Consider the following 21,803-nt stretch of genomic DNA (forward strand, 5'->3'; position numbering starts at 1 on the left):
ACTACTACATTATTCAACATGGAAACTGCAGAAAAATACATGTCATTAATGCACATACTTGATGACCTTTGGAGAATTCATATTTGTGGGACTCAGTGGTTTCAGCACAGGTTGAATAAAACAGAAAATGAGCTCCATCGGGCATTTTGGATGATGTTTTCATAGTGGGAGATCTAATACTTGTAGGAACTGCCTATGTAAGTGTGAAAGAAAGAAATGAGTCACCTGCACTCTTAGTTCAGCCTCTCCCAGCCAAGACAGGAATATTCAGTGACTATTGCTGTACACAAGCTTCCCTCACTATGGTCACTGGCTGCCAATGGCACGGTTACACAAGGGTCACTCTGCAAACCAAGAGTTACCATGTCCATTCAAAACTCCTGCTGAAATCTGGGGAGAGAATGTAGAGCCATGGTGGCCACAGACTGGGAAATGTGACTTACACTACTCCCATCAGTTCAAGCCAGACTGTAGCATGGCCATTCTTCTAGAGCACAGAGAGAATGCAGCCAGCCTAGATCTCTCAGAAGACTCCTCAGCTACTCTGATACCTTCTCCTCATGCATCTCATTCTCAGAGGCTCCAGCTCCTGGCCACAGTTCCAGATACAGTGCTCTGTATACAAACCTTTTTGATTTTGTCCCCTCTGTGGGGCCCAATCCACATAATACAGTGCTGAAAAACATTATCATCACAATTATGCAAAACATACGTACAAGCTCTGACATGAAACTGCAGAATACACACAAAATGTGGCTTTGCTAGTCATAGGTGGCTAGAATACAAACTCTTTTTCTAGGAGTGGGAAGAGGAAAGTAACAGATTCCTCACACCCACTCTGCATATTTCTGTTTTGTTTCTGATTTGGTGCAAATTAATGAATATTAAATTGGTTCCAGCCCTCAGGAAATTTTTATTCAAAAATTATAAAACCATACAAAGTGAAAAATTTCATTTTCTGTTTGCTTACCTGGAGTACTGTGGTGAGCAGGTTTCCTATTCAACTGGGTGACTTTTTGGTATGTTTTTTGCAGGTTTTTTGGTTTGGCTTTGGTTTTGGCAAACAAGTAGTCTTCAGTGTTTTTACAGCAGTGGTTATTACAGAAACTATGTCTCTTGCACTTCTTATCTTGGAGGGTGGACAAAATAAACAAACTGAAAATAACACTACAATGAACAGTAAATGATGAATGACTTACAGTACAAAAAACAGTGTAAAAAGGAAGACAAGTTTAAATATTGTTGTGTATGAAAGGGATGAAAATAATACAAGGATGAGAATAAGTAAAATGATAGGCTGGAACATCTGGGAAAGTAAATACAAAGACAAAGAGAACAGTCAATTAATGGAATAGCAAGTCCCAAGTCTCAACAAAATAAATAGTGAATCAGACTATGCTTGTGGAGGGACCAAGTGCCCATCTCCCATTTACTTCAGTAGGAGTTCTGCATGGTCAAGGCCTGAAATGTCTAATTGTTAAATGTTCAATTGTAGTTATTTGTTTAGAGAAAATACTAATTAGTTGGTTTTAAATTTGTGTAAGTCCATGCAGTACTCTGCCTTTCAGCTAATGGGAGCTCTACAAGCTCAGAACTACTGCTAGATCAGAAAGTGAGCATGCTAAATGCCATCATTGTTTGATTTCATGCAATATGTGTATAGTAATTGATTAGCTTTAAACTCACTGCGTCTGTGACTTTCTGATACAAGGAAACAAAAGACTAATTAGTCAGCATAGGAATAAGAATAGCTTTCAGCTTCACCTGGCAACTACTTCGACTGTAAACTAGCAAGACAGCACAAAGTAAATTAACACAGCAAGAGACTTACAAAACATTGGATAACTTCATTAGCAATAACAAGATATGCCAACTATAAGATTGCATGATAAGATAAGGGTAGGTAATTTTCATTTTTCATGGCAAAAGATCTTGAGTCAGCAAGGAGCTTGCTCCCCAAAACCTCTCTGAAACAATTCTGGACAAAAACAAACCACAACAAAGATGCTTGTTACTGCTGCATGCAAGCAGTGATTAACAGGCCTTCAACAAGATGCAATCTATTACAGCAATTACAATATTCACATTACTGTGTGGCTCTATGACTCCATAAAGTAGATTTGCATGGTTTCTTTTAATCTGTGGTTTGCCATGTTCTCTACAATTTTTGAAATTCAGCATTTCTTCCTGTTAAAAATTAATAAAATTTTCTTTTCATTCATTTAAGAGGAACCCCTCCACTAAGAAAACAATCATGTCCGTTTATGAATCATGTTCATATGTACCAAAAATACTGTTTGCACTGCCTTTAGTGGCAATGAAGGCCCAACTCTGTCAAATGCAATTGCAAAGCCAGAAAGGAGTAAAATGTTCTCCCTCCTAGAGCATAATTTTAATTTCCAGGAGACCAGATTTATTCCACGTTCACAAACAACCCAATTGGCAGAATATGTTTTCATATGGCCAAATGAGCATTTTTAGAAATATAAGAAACAGCGACTTTTGTCCACTGTTTAGAATAAAGAATTTTCTTTTTGTGCCATAAATCCAATTTGAGGTTTAATTTGCTTGGCAGAGCCTTTTTACCTGTAGGCCGTAATAAGTAAAAGTCTACCTGACTCACTGACAAAGGTTCATCGGCACTTCGATCGTCCGAGGACTTTGGAACCTCGAGCCTGTCGATGAAAGCCTGGAGCTCCTTCCTGAAGGCCTTCATCTGCGCATTGATCCGGTACAGGAGCTCGTGCTCACGTATCCTGCTGCCATCGTCCTCCTCGTCCATCAGCCCAAACAGGTCCCCATTAGCCACATAAATCCTTGCCTCCGTGATGATGGTGCTCGTGTCGGAGATCAAGCGGTCTATCGTCTTGCCCAGCCGCTCCGCTTCGGAGCGAATGTCCTTCATCTGCTGCCTGTCAGTGAAGCTTTTCTGCCACCCCGACGCCGTGGGATAAAAAGACCTCGTGGGCGTCAGGCACCGGATGTTTCTCACCTCTTCGGAGTCGCTTTCCCCCCCGATGGGACCCTCCCTCTTGCGGTGCGGGGGGCGGGAATCGTCGTCGCTCTCCTTCTTTCCCGCGTCGCTTTCCGCGTCGCTGTCCCTAGGGCTGCCACGGATGCCGAGGTGCGAGGCCAGGTCGTAGCGCTGCATGTTGGACATTAGCACTCTGTTCTCGTACTGGAGCTGCATGACTTTGCCACTCAGCTCATTGATCTGCATTCGCGCGGCTTTCAGCTCCTCCTGCAACGCTTCTGTCTTGGCATTATCATGGTGCCTAGAGCTCTCATGGGCCCCAGACTTGTACTTGTATTTGTTCAGCTCAGCCGTTATGCGTTTGTTTTGTTCTTCTAAGTCAGCTACATTTCTCCTCAGCAATTCTGTTTCATCTTCTACTAGCTGCAAATGCTGTCGTAACTCTGACAGGGATTCATTCTGCTCTCCCAGGAGTGGGTTAGTGGTCCCTGAGAAATCATCTCCTCTTAAATCATCAAGCTCTGCTTTCAGTCCTCTGTTTTCTACTTCTAGTTCCACTATTTTCCTCCCTAGAATGTTAGCTTCCTCCTCCACAAGCCTCAGTCGAAGCTTGAGTTCAGCTTCTCTTGTGGTAGGTGGCCCACCTGCTTCACCTTTTGGCAAGGGACTGTCCAAATCCCCATAAAATGATCTGTATTTTTGCAGCTCATGTTCAAATCTGTCTTTCTCTTTATCAATTTTAGCCATTTTCTTCCTCATCAAGGCCGCTTCTTCTTTGACAAACTGCAACTGGCATTTCAGGTCTTCATTGTCATCCTTAGAAAAAAAAAAGCAGCATTTGAAGAAACTTGAAGTCAAGCAGGAGACCACCAACAGATTGCCTTAACTTTCAAGATTAACAATCACAGGTACAACAGCTTTAAATACTAAGATATTTTCCTGCAATATTTTTTTCACTGATCAATACATTAAAAAGAGGGGAAAATACTATTTTACTTGTGACTAAAATTTGCACAGTCCCCAGAAGTACCTTGGGGAGTGGAAAAAGGGAGGCTTGTAAAAAATCTTGAATTTTCAGTGCTTGCAACATTATCAGATTTTACAGTGTTCAAAAATCCTGAAGTCAGCAAAAACAGAGCCCATAAATCTTGTTTCACTGCTGCTGCCATTTACTTTGCCTAAAATACAGAGTAGGTGAAAGCTGGTAGGTTCTGCTGCAAATTTGTTTAGGTGGTCCTTGAGATTAGTGGTGTCTGACTGCAGATCTGGGGTAAGAGCTCTTCCATTTCACAGTATACAGGAAAACAAAGGGCAAAACAAAACCATTCCCCTGGTTCCCTGAAGTCTCCACATAAGAATCGAGGTTACAGTTACTGCAACATACCTCTGTTGGTGTCTGCTGTGACTTTTTTTCTGATTTTGGTAGGTCTTTGCTTCCTCTCCTTTTCAGTGATTGCTGCAATTACAACAAAAAGACATGCACTGAATTTTTCTAAAGGTATACTTAAAATGTATATAATTTGTATATCATTAGTTTTAAAATATAGCAAATCAAATGCAATTATAAAGGAATTAATTTATTGTCATTTTTGAGATACCAAATACAGAGGAAAGATGTCATTGCCCAAAAATGAAACAGCAATGGCACACAAATGAGGTTTCAGTTTAATCAGTCTGTTACCTTTTTTATTCAACACATTTTAATACTAGTGCATTATGAATGTTTAACACTGGACAAGAGTGGTAAGAAAACAGGATCCCTAGCTACTTGCAGATGGGAAAGCTGAGACAAGCAGTGAAAACCAGCTTGCCCATTCACTATTAACCCTGGTGGGGGCCAAAGCACTTTAAAAAAGGATTAGTCTTAGACTTTGTGGTAGGACAGCTACACAAAACAAATTCACACATAGCTCTGGTCACTAGGATTGTGTTTTCAGATCATAGTCAAGTAAATGCCATTTAAAACTGCTTGGACTACAGAGTTCCAAAGAAAAACAAATCGTACCAACTCAAGAACAGAAACACACAGAACACAAAAGCACAGGTCTGTCTGCACCACTATATGAGTGAGATTCTTTGGTGTTCTCTCATCTGCTATGTAGCCCAAGAGAGTAGAAAAGAAACTCCTGTTTTCAGAGCTGGATGCACTAGGAAGCCAGCTACTGTATCCAGCAAAAATCTTGTAGCTGCTGACAGCAGAAACTTGGTTATGGAAAAGCAGCAGCAGTAGAAAACAAGTGCCACCACCCCACTGGCAACATTCAAACTGATCAGCAAGAAAACAGCAGGAGAGAGGCAAGCAAATGAGAGAATATTTTAATACATAACACCCCATTTACAGTTGTTCCCAGTTTTTGTGTTCCCCAGGTAAACTGTAAGTACCAAGGCAGGACAGTGATACAACCAACACCATCTCCCTCTGAGACTGTGCTCTGGTAGAAAGATCCTTTGAGAAACATGCACTTCCCTCCACCAGCTGGGAGAGAATCTAGCTCTGTCTAAAAGCCATCCACACACTGGGAATTAAAATGTGTTCATAATCCTCAAGAGACAGAGTGCAGTGGGTGGGTATGCTGCACATAACAATCCTGTGCACCATTTGCCTGCTGGTACTAACCATCCTAGTTTTTCTGCAGATCAACTCTGTTAAAATTTCCTACACTCATGGACTGCTCATTCCAAAGAAAAAGTTAATGACATAAAAATACTCACACGTAAATCAAATTTTTATTTCTCTTGCAGAAACATTGAATGTTCTCAGTAGACCAAACAATAAAAAAAAAATCAAAGATCATAGCTGGATAGCTGTAAAACACATGCATCTAATGGAATCCAGAAAAGACATGAAAATAGTTCAATTAACTAATTTTTCTCTTTAAGTATAAACCCAGCAACTTTGGGATCCAGTCTACAAACAAAATGGTTCTTTTACAGAGTCACCTACAAGTTATCCTGTTGTAGAAATGGTACATGGATTTTTGAAAGGGTTGTCTTGTTGCTTTCTTTTAGAACTGGTAAGTTTATAAAGCCCTAAACTTTCAAATGAGTAGGTTCCTCCTCTGTATTACCATTAATTATACCACTATATATTAACGCTTTGAAAAAAACCTTTTCAAATCAGTTTTCACTGCAAACTTTTCCTTGTCCCATAATCATGCCAATACCACCCACTGATAATGACAATATTCACTGATAATTATAACAAACAAACAAACAAACAATCAAATAAATAAATAAGCTATAGTTAAACTATATTTCTGCTTTATTACCTAAATACCTTTTGCTCACCCTGTTGAGCTCAGCATCTCTCCAGAAATAATGAAGTTCTGGAATGCTGGGCTGAAACTTCTTTTGTACCCTATGACTTTTCAGAAGAGATGTAAGAAAAAGTACTTTTCTATGCTTGATGTGAAACAAAACCCCCTGTTTTTCTCCTTTCTTGCTATATTTTTTTTGGTGCTCCTTTTAGTTAGTCAGGATAACATCATTCTAATTACAATAGTAGTTGTGGCTATGTAATGATTATGCACTACTTTCTATTCTGCTCTACTTGAATTACAACCAACTCTCCAGAGCTTGTATTGTTCACCAACAAAATCCCAGCATTTAGCAATAATTTTATAGCAGAAAGCAGAAGAACATGCACAATTCAATTAGCAGGATGATGTGGGTAAGAAGATTAGACTGAGCTGGAATTGCTATGAGGTCTTTTCATATGAAAAACACCATGACACAATTTCTGATCACCAGAGGTTAAGAACTCACACATCTCAGCTGACAGATAATATCCTCATAGTGTCCCCCAAAGTCATGTCAGGGCACTGAGACAGTACCACAGTAAAAAAAGAATGCCACATATCAAGAAATATATAAATAAATATTAAATTTTTCCTATAAATTCTAAATTTTTCAGAGTTTTTTCCAGATGTACATATCACAATTTACAGTGGCTACTCTTTCTATCAATTCTCTCAAGCCTTGTACTACTGCAGTCTTCCAGTTCAATTTTCAACATGAAAAATTAATTATTGCTGCTAATGAAAGAAGCAGTGAAATTCATCACAGCAAAATAAAAAAAGGAAAAAAAATGTTCAAACTAACATATAGCAGAATAAAAAAAACTCATACTCCTGCACTCAAATCTTCATACTAAACTGAGACGGGACGTTACTAAAATTGTCTGCACATTGCTTCTCACTAAAAGCCATCTCTGCTGCTCTCTCAACTGTAGCAAAAAATCTGCTCTTCATATACTAGAGTTGGTTTTGAGAATTTATTGTGGAGGACAGTTGTGGGCTCAAATAATTTTTTTTCCCATATAACTAAAATAATCCTATTCACAAGTGTCTATAGCCTAGATAAGGCTGCAGATAATGTTTGTATTTGATGCAAACCAGATCACACGCAATGGGGAATTCTGTTGCAGTGCTCAGCAGCATCAATTCTCCAGTGACCTTCACTGGAGTTTGTCCAATGTCTTGCTGAAGATGCTAAGCACTTCTCAAGATGGCATAATCCTTCTCTTGCCAGCCCCAAATTGCAAGCCAAATGTGCAGTCCTAACATCACCTGTCATGCTCAGTGCTTCTCTGGTGGAAAGAGATCTGAAATCTACTCTGAGAATAACACAATGCAGAGATAATTGCATCACACTCCACAGAGGAGTAAAGCTATAATATGAGCTCAAATTCTTCCTACCTGGTTCTAACATAAAATAAATATCTCAGAATTAATAAAGAATCCTTAAGCAAAACCTACCATGATATCAGTCCTCACAGAACAGGGCAAAGGGTGTACAGCTCCTTGAATCTCCACAGCTACCACAAACCTTCTCATCTGCACAGAACTGTGCTGCACTTGGCTATGGTTAGCTGACTCCCAACTGCTGTGACACATCTGCAGAGCTTTCAAAATCAGAGTAAACCTAACACCATCTTTACAGTCTTGAAAAGTCAATGAATATTGAACAATTTTTGGGCTGCACAAACTTGCCTCTGTGTGGCACAGAGTGACTATGACTAGGGAAATGTAACTTTGCCCTAAGCCTCTCTCTGCATTTTCCCTTTAATCAATATGGCTGTGTAATTCATGGAGCTGGATCAAATCAGACACAAGACAGATTGTTTAGTTTTCTGCCACTGGTTCTAATGTCATAAAAACTAAATTGACACCATCCATGCTGGCAAATTGAAAGTTTATATTCTGCAACAAAAAAACAAAACCAAAAACAACAAAAACCCCTTTGTTTTTAAGATTTTCTTATTCTGCAATTCTTAGTTGACCCTGACTTTATCTGTCATTTGCACAAGTACATAGAATAGTACAACACTTTACTCCTTCCACCACCATTCAAGAGCAGAAGTCTTGAGTGTTTCTATATTATTGCTTGCAAAATTAAGTCATAAATGAAAAAGCAAAGGATAACTGAAATGCACAAAGCACAGCCCACCTGTCCACAAAGAAATCACCAAGCATATCCCTATTGACTGTACCAATACTCTCTTCATATTTAAACTATATATATTTCAGAACACTGCTGAGGAGCAATACAAAATGAAAACAATCTTTGCTACTTCACTACAGAGAGAAAAATAGTTCTCATGTAGTTGAATGACTTGATATTGTAGAAGAGAAAAGAGGAGCGGATCTCCAATATTTCTATTATTCCATTTGCATTTATTTAGGAGTTATTTCAGTTATCACTTTCAGCTCCTTTACCATTATTCATTTATCAATTAAATAAGAAAAAATACAAAAGAAGGGAAAAATATATGTGATATTTTCACTTTATATAAAGGAACCTTTTGCAGTTTGAACTAAAATCACATTGTTAGAGCATATAATAGTAACTCTTGTGGTATAGCTAGGAAAAGCATTCTTTGCAGTGCATAACTGAAGCAGCATATTTTTGTTTCCATTACATTTGCTTCCTTCTTTTCCTCATTCAAAAAAAATGGCAGAAGATGAAAGCCTCCTTTTGAAAGCTCTCACTACATCCTGGTCAAATAGCTGTCCACACTGATACTTTGCTTTCTGTGATTACACACTCCTTCATCCACCAGGATATCATAAAACAGTGAAAGCAATTTCTCTGAGGAGGAAGAGGTCTTCTGCCATTTGAACTTTTCAAAACATGGAAGAGCTAGACATGGTTACTTCCCCAATGCTATCCAGCTAGGCTTTGCTTGATGCAGAAATCACAATCATCTTACACTTGGCTCCCTAATCCTGAAATGCAAAAGAAGGTCCCAGACTGTCATGAATATTTTGAGGTGCAGGAATAAGTTATTGTATTGCATACTGATGCTAGTTAAACTTTTCCTAGGGCTTCCTTAGTTGGTGTTTATTTGCCAGCTATGCCATCTGAGAGAAGAGATTCAGTCTTTTTGTCTGGGTTTGCACAATGCCTAGTACAATGCATGGCTCCTGCCTTTCTCTGGGACTGACAGCATGACAGACAGCATGTCAACATAGTTAAAACCACCACCACATAACAATAGCAATAATCACAGGCACAGATATGTATATGGCAATTATGAATTAAATGCATGAGATTTCACCAAATGTGTTTTTTCTCACACCTAGTGCCACGTGGAGTTTTTCAGTCTTCTTAGAAGGATATCTCAGAAGAGATTCCAAATAGATTTTCATGAGAATGGGAAAGTGCCAGCAACCAGAGGAGGTTCATTGCTTTGGTTATACAAATGCATATATATTAACCAAAGTGTAGTTACAATATCCTAACAAAAAGGATTTGTTGAATGAAAATGAAAATGGAAAGTAGTGAGAAGGAAAATAAGAATGATTCTGCACATAGTGTGCACCTCAACACTGCTCACTGGAAATGTATAGAGAAGCCAGTTCTGTAAAGTTGTGGGCTCATCACACATATCCATTGGTGTTCATGCCCATTTGATACTCAAGAGTTGCATTAAAAGCACAAACAACACTTACAGTCCCTCACCTGGATTCACAGGGTAGGACAGCATCAAACACAGACACATCCATGTGCATCTGTAGGCACACAGCAGAGAAAGGAGCTTTGAAGCCTGCCCTCTGAGACTGCACTTCTGACAACTTCCAGTTATAGGAACATCTCACCAAAAAATCAGATTTTAAAGTTCATTTGAAAGGATGTAAAAATTGAAGATGAATTCCGATAGGAAAAATTCTGAAACCAGCATTTGGTCTTGAAGCCTGAGCAGTGACCAGAAGATCTTCTGTTAACAGGGGAAAGAAATCCAGCTATTGCTTCTCAGCAATCACTGCTCTGTCCTCTGACTATAAGGAGGAGTCTTCTGTTACTCTTGCTCTCTTCTTTTGTCTGTGTTTACTTGGGGAAGCTCTTGTGTAAAGCTAACTCTTTGTAAATTGGCTGAAAAATATTTTCTGTAATACAACATATGGGGAAGTTTCAAAAGTGTTTGGAAAGTTTGGTCATTGAAAACAAAGCATCGGACTATGCAGTGCTCTGAAGTTATGCCAGTGTGATCCAGCCACAAATTAAATACATTTTGATGAGCAGCTCATGTAAAGAAGGTGCTCTAGGAAAATAAACCATGGAGACTAAGAGCTGAAATGGAAGGAAGGTGTTTTATCACTTTGAACAAACCTACACTTACTTTTCCCACTTTGGTACTAGTCTGATCTGACATATCCTAAGCCTGCATCCAATACTTTTCCTGGTATTTTAACAATGCAAAGATGGAGATGAGGGGAGGGAGGATACTGCAGCCCTGGCTACAGCAGAGCATCCAGCTGCTTCACTAACTTCAAGAAGCTCATAAGACAAGTCACTTGATCCCCATGTCCTGTCCTCCTAAATAATGATTCTTCCCTCTCACTGAAACTGGCTCAGATTCTTATGGGAAATGCTTATTCCCAGCAAGGGAAGGGGCTGTGACTTTTAGGCTGACTTAAAACCTTAACATAGAGGTTGACCTAAAACTATTATTTAAATGTTCCCTTTGCTAGAGATGTGAAAATCTCATTTTGAAAAGAAGCTTGACAGTCTTCCACTCATTATAAATATTTGATCACTGCAATGTATTTTTAATTAGCTATCATGAACAAATATTTGACTCTTCAGCACTTATCATAAATGTCACTGAACCAGCAAATCACCTGCAAATTAATACCACAGCAGCTCTAATGGGGTTATGCAAGAATCAATTCTAGGTCCTACTCTAATTAGCATTTTTCCTTACTAACTGGAAAGAAGACCCATAAAATAACATTGGATAAAGACTACAGGGTAAAGTTGGAGAAACACTAAATATTGAAAAGGAAGGTCACTGATGCAAACCCTTGTGCAATCAAATAATATAGGTTTTAATATGACAAAATATGAAGTTACAGGTGTAAGAACAAGGAGTAAAAGCTGTGCTAAGACAACAGGAGAACCCCCTAGAAAATAGAGAAGATCTCTTGAAAAGCCACATCTCTGAAAAAAACCTGCAGGGTCATAGACAATAATCAGCTGAAGTTATGTCGAGGTGTAATTTTCTGACCAAAAGGTTTATTAATAAGGGATGTAGAAATCAGAACTGAGGTTTGCTGTGCAGTAGCTAGAAATGATGTGCCACTCCACAGAATCAAACCAGCCTCAGACAAGTGGAAAGATCCACTTCCAAGTAGTGCCTGCCTTTCCCCTTTGAAGGAGGTCAAATTCCTAACCTAGGTTAAATGCTTAACTTTTACATGGCTAAATTATATCCATCCTAAGCATGAAGATTTTACACAAAGAAAAAAGCATATGCCAACACATTGATGGCAGACTCTTGAATTTACCAAGGCAGAAAGGAAGTGTGTTTCCTGCCTGGTAACTAACTAACAACAAAATCAGATGAGAAGGGAGGTGCAAATTTTTACTTGTTCCTGGGACCGTTTTAGAACAGCTATGGTAGACTTTTATCAGCTGTCAATTTTTAACAGAGACCAGCACCCTTTTCTGAAAAGCTGGCACCAGTTTGAATAAAATAGTTGGGGTATTTTATTACTTCTGTTATTTAGAAGACCAGACTGGTTTATTGTATAAGATAGTTCTGTCCCCATAATTTTAGAACACATGAAACTTGACCAGAATTTGGGAACTGAGCAACAATACTCCTAGAAGCACATCACAAGAAAAATAAGCCTTTGTTTAATTTATATTTAAATTCTTATATATAGTGCATCTATTGGTATCAGAAAGACAATACTCCAGTTCAAAAGTCTTTCTGGAGGACTGTTACTGGTGCTTCTAATTAATCATTTAATCCAAGATTTAAACTGCTAGCATCTGTAAATTTAAAATAATTTAGACCAGCCTGTAATTTAAAAGACTGATGATAATCAGAGTGGTTGGATGTCATCATCAGTCATGCTTTGCCGGGATGTGAAGTCCTCTCATTATGGACAACACTGATGGAAACAGATGCATGGCAAATACCTTCTAAGTGAAAGTACTCATCTGTGACCTAAGCAAAGGGCTTTGCTGTTATCCTAACCAGGATTCACTGCTAAGCTAGCCAAAGTCAATTAAAACAACCATGCAACCAGGATCAGGCAAAGCAAGACAGACTTGATACCTTCAGGTTTTATTCTACACATCTTGATATATGCAGCTGTTAATACTAGCAATGGGGGGAGAGAAAGCAGGGAAATCATATGTCAAAAAATCTAAGCAGAAACAAACACTTCAGGAAAGCACACCTGCACATCTAAGAGGTTAATCCATTGCCCTTTATTTCAAAATAAGGAATGCAATACTTGGAACTCTTAGCTATGGAACATTATCAAAATATGAACTTCTCAAATGCTAGGAGGTGCATTTCTTGATACTATGAACACTGAAGTGAGTGAAAAAACCCAAAACATCAAAAGCCTGGTGCTGTTGTTCCTGGCTAGCACGGATTCCATATTATTCAGAAGAGCTGCTGAGCTGATCCCAGAACCCAGCACATATATAGCTGGGTGCTGTCCCTGTCAAGTGACATACATTATAGCATATAGCTATAAATGTGTGCAGATGAGAAGGTCTAAAAGATATCAGGGTCTAAAAGAAGAGGGTCAGAACATGCCATTCTGCTCCCTGAAGTGTCATATTCTTCCAGGGCAGTTCAGAGGTAAAGCACAAGCAGCCCACTGCCAGTTTATGAAGAATCAGCTGGCTGCTTTGAACAATGGCACACAGAAGCCATTTGTTGGGCAGTGTTCTCCACCACTGTATGTGTACAATACTTCCCTTGTTCTTGCTACCTCACTCCCATACTGTGTGTGAGGTGTGTGACTGATGGAGAGAGCAGTACTTTCACAGAGACACACACATGTACAGCTTATGACACAGAACACATGTAGAGGCACAAACCACTGTGCAATGTCAGTACCACAGGGAAAATGCCCTGCTTGATAGCATGTAGCTGCCTCAGATCTCCTGTTCACTCACAGTGTTTTGCCTCAGAAAAAAGTCTGCTTAGCCAGACCCTGAGCTCTCCTGTTTAGCAAAAGCCACCTGGAAACCACCTCCTTCTTCCCTATCCAGAACTGACCTTTTTTACCCTTGTGTGCTCCACTGCAAAATGCAAAAATAGATTCTGCTTGTTATTAACAAGAACAGATCAGAACAGTGGAGGCTGACAGAGACCTCTGTTATGAACTGGCTCCCACAAATGAACTCAGCAAAGCGCCCTGGTGCCTCCACAAATGGGCAAATGTTTTGAGTCATTAATCATTAATAGCCCTCTCTCTAATAACCTCTAAAGATCTAGACTAGTTTCCCCTGCTCAGAGCAGAGACAACTGAAGCAGGCTTCTCAGGGCCATGTCCTGTGCAGTCTTGAATTTCTCCAGAGGTGGAATCTCCTTCCTCTAGAGGCAATGAGTTCAGTGTTTGAGCACCTTCACACAAAAGTTTGCTCTTGTCCTGTTGCTGAGCACCACTGGAAAGAGTCTGCCTCCTCCTTTACACCCTATCAGATATTTCATAGAAGCATAGATGTGGGGCCTCCCCAGACACCCTGCCCACAGGCCCAGGAGCCCCATTTCAGCTTAGCCCATCTTCAGGTCCTGCTTGAGCTGTGTGAGATGCAGAGTCTGTCTTTAGTTCAACACAGTTGCTCCTGTCATGGACTTTGTTGACACACCTGTGGATTGGTTTTCCAGCTGAACCTTAGACCTGATTCATCACCTTGAACCTGACTGATAATCTGGACTGCATGACCTTTTATTTCTAAGTGGACCACAGGCAAATACAAGTGACATTATAAAGCACTTTCAACAAAACATAAAGTTGGTTTGATTTTTGGAGGGGTTGAGTGAGGTGAGGGCAGGGAGAGGGACGTGGGAGGATGGTTTTAAGGAGAAGGACCAAGACCCATGAAAAGGCCAGAGTATCATACTACATCTTTTATATCCTACTATGTGCCATTAGGATACCAGTTAACAAAGAGTATTACTTCTCCTTCAGGAGCTACATACTAATCAGAGCAGCACATTAAGAAGCCATGCTTTTTTCACTCAGCTTTTCTGATTCTGGAAGTACTGGGTAATCTATGCCAGCCACCTAAATTTTCAGAACCATTATTCTGAATTACTATTGAATAGTAATAGAAATAGAAATTTAGAAATCCTTGTGATAACTTCATGGTATATGTCTCTGCTGTCCACGTTCCATTTGAGGTCATGCTGATTTGTTTCACCTGTTTTTACACTAGAAACTTCACTGAGGTCACTCCCTGAGTGCCCATGGCATGTTCCAAAAGAGCCATCTGTACTGTGACAGGACAAGGTTCCCCTTCTTACACTGACAGCTGAGTTCAGGGAAAATGCAGAGCAGCACCTACCTCCATGGTGCTACTTCCTATTTACTCTCCTAAAGCCAGGACTTACTACCTACAGCTGTGAGGCTCTGCCAAACTCCTGTCAGGAGTGCCTGAAGGATGCCTTGGGAAATTCCATGTGCAGAATAACTGAAAAATCTATTAGGCTACAGAGTTCTCTGGAGGTTTTTTAAACTGTAGATTCACTAGAACTTCCAGAGAATGTAAAGACAGAAAATTGTTTCATGTGGGGTTTCTGAAAAGCTCAGTTTAATACTATGAGAAAGACAGCCCTGAAACCAGCAGTGATCACACACTAAACAATAACAGAGCTATAGCAACTTTTCTTTCAATGTAAAACATGTTCATCTTTGACCTGTATCAGCACATTGCAAGTACTCTGTTATTTCAGGTGTTTCTTTGAAGGGACAGATGCACTTCAGCAGGACTAAATACAGTGTCATAAGGGACAGAAAGCATCTATAAATATTATTCATCAAAGCTTTGTTGGGACTTCCAGTAATATGATGACATTTGGTGTACATTGATTCCATACAAAAACATGTATCTAGACTTCTGGTTCAGCACCTAGAACCTCTGTTCTGCCTCTATAAAACCTTCCAAGTAATAGAAAGTAATTTTGCAAAGTCATATGGATTTTCTCTAAATCAGGAGAATCCTAGCCCATATCTATTTTCCCATTCATGTTTTTGCACCAGTACAAAGATATTGAATTTGTCCTCTCTATCATGCAATCTCTTTCTTTAAGACCTAAAGAAATCATACATAGCATCTTAAATAAAAAATAAATTTTCAGAGACCTGCCAAAAATTATAAAATGAGCAAACAAAAAGAAAAGTGAGCTAGAATTTGAAAAGCACAATTATTTAAAAAAAAATTTTAAAAAATCCAACAGAACAAAAAACCCCACAACAACTTAGGCAAAACAAAAGAACTAGGGTGGATTATATATACTGTCTATGGGTGAAAGGTAACAGAACAGAATAGCTATTTAAGAACCACCTAAACAAGGGAGCTCATATTTACACTTTTAAGTGACTTGACAACTTTTTGTTCTGATTGAACAGTCAAGTTGGTACCCTTATATCTAAATTGCATACAGGGACACTTGAATGTCAATTTGAGTAAAGCAATACTGGAATTAGAAAGTGCAAAAACAAAAACTTTTTCCTGTGGCCATTAAAGAACCCTCTAATACTGCATTTCCCAGGCTTTCCTCCATTTTAAACGTGGTGTTGTATTTTAGCAGCTTTAGTAAAGTCAGTAGTGAGACTGCCTACTCAGCAAAGAGATATAAAAGGTTTTCTTTCTCCTTTATACCATGAGGAAGTCATGCCCTAAAGTCTGTATGAAGAGAAATAGATCTTTTGCATCCCGCCCTATGGTGAGTTCACGCTCACAAACCATTTTCACTGATAACCTGTTACCATCTTCCACCTGATCCAAGTTCCCACCCTGTCTATTACCTCGACAACTGGGCATGCCAGCTGATGCTCCTTGCCAAGTAATTCCCAGCAGTAGGAAATCACATGGCAGCAACAGACTGGACTTGCTGTTCTACATCTCGTTTGCCATCTCATCTGGCTCCACACCAAGTCAGAGAACCTTTGCCTAGTTATTACACTAGTAAATGAAATGGTCAGAGACTGTTCTCAGGACCTGATGCCAACTGGCTCTTCACAATTCAGCCTCCTTTCAGCTGTGATGACAATACAGCTAAACTTCCCCACAGCTTCTTTTCAAACAAACAGGATCACATCCAAATTGTCAATCAGTAACAAGCTCTGACCCAGGCTAGACCCCAAATCATGCCCAAACACTGAAGCAGTGGCAGCTGACCCAGGTCAAAACCAAGGAACTTGTTAGCAACTGCTCATTAGCCTGTGGGCCCTTCCTTAGCCTGAATTACCTCACATATATAGTTTTTGACTCCTGGAAGCAATTCTGTAGCCAAGAACAGCTTCGAAAAGCAAAAGCAAAAAAAAAAAAAAAAAAAGGTGGAGGAGGGTTCAGGTGCTTGAGGCTAGAATGCCAGAATGTTGGGACTGATGTCCTTTCTGTAAAACACAGTTTCTATATGCTCTAAGCTCAGATTTCATTCTATGCTTCCATTCTAGTTAGGTTATTTTGATGTTTTTTTTAAGATAGTAATTACTTTTTTTTTCTTTAGATTACACCTTACTGCAAAGAGACTAATTTTACCTGAAGACTGTACATAATATCATTAACTCCATTGACAAGAGAGCTTGGCTGCTGCTATCTATCACAGAAATTAAAGAAAATAAAATAAGATTTTGACACAAGGAAAAAAAATCTCACGTCCCCATGAACTCAGAGTAGCAGCATGTTTACAGATTCTAAAGAACTGATCAGTCTTTATTTTGTGATGGCTAAATTAGTTTCTGTTTTAAACCTATTTCAGATATACTCTTTTTCACTACAGCTGCTACTCCTTCATTATCACTTCCCAATCAGCCATCAGTTCTGCCACTCCTTTTCCACATCCTTGTAAATTTTCAGATCATTCAACAGAAATTCACAAAGCAGCACCCCGACTTCAATGACTGAAAAACATCCCTTCCAGGCATCTTTACTCACAAAATCTCTTCACAATATTTATGAAGCTTTATTCCTTTGAAATGTGTTTTGGAATACATTATTATTGACCATCAGGCTGTTTATATTCAATTCTGAGTAACTCCCTTGAAGCAAATGGCTCATGTGAATTGTTGATGGCTGATACATAATTAAAATCTAATTTTATGAAGTTTAAGTGTCAGCTGCTTCTCAAATGCACTTTTTTTTCCTGTTTATGACATATTTTCGGAGAATTACTACCACAGATTCTGTTACAGACATTAATTTCTTTTTCCATTATGATTCTTTGCTCATATTCAAAGAACCAAACCAAAGCAAACTCTGCTTATCCCACTCCCTGTGAAATCACAGTGTGCTCTGAACAAGTATGTCAGAATCACACCCTCACAGGTTATGAATAGCATCCCTGCTGAGTACTGTTTTTAAAGGAACAAAATACTTGGGCAAGATACCAAAGGTAACACAAGCAAGTCTGACTGGGGGTTATGCATCTGTTGGGATGTGGTGCTTAGAAATCACTGAGCTATACTTGGACATAGAGGATTTGTTTTTCTTTTCCTGAGCAAATCCAGGCAGATGCTTGTTTCTCATCTCTTTTTAAAAAGTCTTATAATTATCCTGTTCTCTTCATCAAAACAAATTTAATATTCATGAGAAAACAAACTGAAATCTCAGATCACAGAAACCCTCTGCTTAAAGGTACTGTTGGTACAAGTGTTGCTGAAAGACTTAGTACTGAATACTCCAAAAGATACAGGAAGGGACTGGTCTTGTGAGCGCCCTATTAAATCCTCCCCTGCTGCCATCTGGTGCCAAGAGCAAGTAAATTACTGTAGATCTCCAAAGAGTTCCACTCACTGCACTGAGCCCGTGAGGATGAGCAGCTACAGCAGCCTCTCATCTCACCCTGCTTAGCCCTGCTCCCTCCATTACCAGCTGTTTGAAATGAGGCTCTAACTCTGGGGAAAAATGAAAATATGAGGTGCAATTATGATGTGCTTGGGAGACAGCATGATGGAGGAGACTTAAACTTTCTCATTCAAACCAGAGCAACCAAGAATCAATCTCCAGTGATTCATATACATGCAGCATGGGCAACAAACAGAAACTAGAGATCCATGAACATCCATACAGTTATAACCTCACTGGAATCTCAGAGATCTGTCAGGACAGCTCACATGCCTGTGAAAATTGATGTAAAGGTGAGGAAGAAGGGTTGTGCTCTGCACAAAAGAGCAGTTCAATTGCATTTGGTGCTGTCCTGTGACAGGCGATGGGCCAGCTGTGAGCTATGGGCAGCAATCAGAGGACAGAGGAGGAGCACCCTCTGAAGTGTCTCCTACTGATCATCTCATGCACAAGGGGACATAGGTGAAGAATTTTTCAGACAGCTAGCAGTCACATGATTTCTGCAATGGATTAAAGGCAATTTTTGCCACTGGTAATTAACAAGTGAGCTGTGGCAATTACTTTGCTAGACCTCTTGCAAACAAGGAATCACAGCCAGAGGTTTGATGGTCAGTGGTAGCACTGGCAGCTCTGACTGTGAGATGGTAAAGTTTAAGGTCCTGAAAGAAGGGACCAAGACAAGTACCAGTCTTGTCTTGAAGGCATCCAAATGTGATGTTACTGTTGGATATGGTTGCCTTGCCTGTTGGAAATGCTGCAAACCACCACTCTCTCTGAGACTTGTTTCCAGTGCTTTGTAATCTCATTACATTTTAAGCATTGCAGATTTTCTTCTCCAAACATCTGTTCTGGGATAAGTTATCAACACTGTTAATATTTTGGGAAATTTCAGCAGATTACTCAGCTCTTTTAAAGATGATAATATGCTTGTTCCCTCATAGTAAATTATTCTAGCAACTGCTCTCTTGAGATGTTCCAATATGTCTGTGTTCCAGAACATTTTTGTGTTTATATACATTGTATACCTCACACTTTCCTAATTCATCAAATAGCCTTTTAGAAATTTCCCATTCCTACACATTACCAGGTAATTATTTATTGGAACTTACCAATTTAAATTGCGGAAAATTCAGTATTTATGAATTACCTCACCCTCTCCCACTGCCCAGCTATCAATCTGAACATTTTCTCCAGATGTGAGTGATCCCCCACTGATCTCAGCCCAGATGCAAAAATGAAGAGCTAAGGCTTGGAAACAAGGAAAGGATCAGAATAAACCAAGGAAGCTGACAGATTTGCATGAGGGGGTGGAGAAACCAGGGGAAAAGTAAAAATTTCACAGCAGATAGGAGCTGTAGCTAAGAAATGGGGATAATACATTTCAAGCAGAAAAAGAGCAAAATGAACTAGAAAACTCTTGAAATCCAGAGAGGAGATTGGACAGTCCTGAAAAGTTGGAAGGATGCAAGAAGAAAGGAATGGTGGGAGAGAAGGATAAGACTGGGACTTAGATATCAGAAGACAGCAAAACAACCACTACTATCAGACATAAAAGAAAAAAAGGAAAAGAGAAAGAAAAAGGAAAAAGGGAAAAAGAGAAAGAAAAAGGAAAAAGGGAAAAAGAAAAAGAAAAAGAAAAGGAAAAAGAAAAAGAAAAAGAAAAAGAAAAAGAAAAAGAAAAAGAAAAAGAAAAAGAAAAAGAAAAAGAAAAGAAAAAGAAAAAGAAAAAGAAAAAGAAAAAGAAAAAGAAAAGGAAAAAGAAAAAGAAAAAGAAAAAGAAAAAGAAAAAGAAAAAGAAAAAGAAAAAGAAAAAGAAAAAGAAAAAGAAAAAGAAAAAAAAAGAAAAAAAGGGGAAAGGATAAAGGGAAAGGATAAAGGGAAAGGGAAAAGGCAAAACCTGACACAGGATCAAGACTGAGTAAAAGAATCTGGAGAATGTGAGACTGTGTGTTATACAAGAAAGACTTGAAATAAATGGTTGTGGTTAAATGGCAGAAGAAGGGGCTTAAAGAAAGAGAGGCTGTGAAAAAGAAGAGATTTCTGGATTTTCATCCAAGAAAAGCAAGGCAAGCTGGTATTGGTGATCAAGGAGACTGGGACAGAATCTTACCAGACCTTTTGCAGTGTGGGTTTGTTGGTTTGAGGTGTTTCCTGGTTGGGGTTTGGTTTTTTTGTTTGGTTGGTTTTTTTCCTCGTTTTTTTGGGGGTTTTTTAGGTGCTAGGGAGGGAAAGTTGGAATTTGAACTTGTTTGAGGTTTTTTTACAGCAGCTTTTGTGGTGAAATTTCCAGCTATCTCTCTGATGCAGCCTGAACACTCAGTGATGTATAAAGAGCTAATCTGTGCTTAAACAGGGCAGGCAAATGTTGCAAGAGTAAGCAGGAAAGTGTCAATGCTTTCTTTTGGTCCCACAGATTAGTGTCAAAATAAGGAACAGAATTCAGATTCTTCCTCTCAGCTCCAGTGCCCAGCTCCAAAGATCCTCTTGCCTTCTTCCACATCCATGCAGTGTATGAACCAGATTGACAGGACAGGCACCACTACAGCAAAACAGACCCACGTAGGGAGCCACAGACTCCTCTGCCTGCCCTCTGAACTGAGGGGACACAGGACATCTCTGGTTCATGTGCCATGGTTATCACAGGTTCTGTACCTGAACTAAAAGTCTGTGCTTAGAAGAAGAAAATGGTGGCTTGACAACATCACCCTGAAGTGGCTGTAATAACTAATAACCAATAACTGAGCTGCCTTGCATCTGCCCAGCTTGGAGCAGTAGCAGAGCAATCTATACGCATCCAGAGAGACACATGTCCCCAAAAAACACTGAGCTTCTTGCAATTGCATGTCTGCATTGCAACAAGGATTTATAAAGACCAGGGTCCATCCAGTACATCTATCATATTTTCCCTCTACTTCATTTGTCTCACAACAAACCACTAAAGCACAGTTACAGCAAACAAATTAATTTTTTAACAGAAATTAACAGAAACTACAAGCATCAGCTAGGCTTTACCTGTTAACAGCAAATTAATGAAAGTTAATTAATTAATCAATGAACAACATGTTCATTATTATTTATAACCTGTTAACATTGTAATATATGAAAAATTACGTCTAGCTACTGTTGGTTTCTCTTTCCTGCTAGGAAACAATTCCTCTACTTTGTTTTCAGCTTCCCAAAAGGCATTACAGTTGATAGCAACCAATACTAAAAAAGAAATCAGCAGCAGTAGCTACAAATAAAACCAACAGAGATTAAAAATCTTGTGTGCCTGTGTGGGCATATGCAGTAATAACTTTCAATCAAATATCTGCAGTTTGGGGGACTGACAGCAAAAGTAACTAATAAAAAATGTATGCATTGCTGGAACACCTTCCAAATCCTGGATGCTTGCAAGCTTCTGCTGCCATCAACAACAATTTCTAACTTGTTGTGGAATTTATCATAATTTTATTTTTCCAAAAACTCCAAATCAAGAAGGCAAAGAGCAATTTTTATATTAATG

At 39.2% G+C, this 21,803-nt stretch overlaps 1 protein-coding gene across 1 annotated transcript in view; it reads right to left on the minus strand.

The window, feature by feature from the left end:
• SOGA3 (SOGA family member 3) overlaps positions 1-21,803 on the minus strand; it is a 37,701-nt gene that overhangs the window by 5,803 nt on the left and 10,095 nt on the right. The window contains exons 5-6 of the mRNA XM_056488799.1: positions 4,359-4,430; positions 971-3,790 (exon numbers count right to left, since the gene is read on the minus strand). Of these exons, the coding sequence (XP_056344774.1) occupies positions 2,456-3,790; positions 4,359-4,430 (1,407 nt within the window). The 3' untranslated portion in view covers positions 971-2,455. The remainder of the gene's footprint in view (positions 1-970; positions 3,791-4,358; positions 4,431-21,803) is intronic.

This window comes from Oenanthe melanoleuca, chromosome 3 (assembly GCF_029582105.1).
Source record: "Oenanthe melanoleuca isolate GR-GAL-2019-014 chromosome 3, OMel1.0, whole genome shotgun sequence".
Classification (NCBI taxonomy): domain Eukaryota; kingdom Metazoa; phylum Chordata; class Aves; order Passeriformes; family Muscicapidae; genus Oenanthe; species Oenanthe melanoleuca.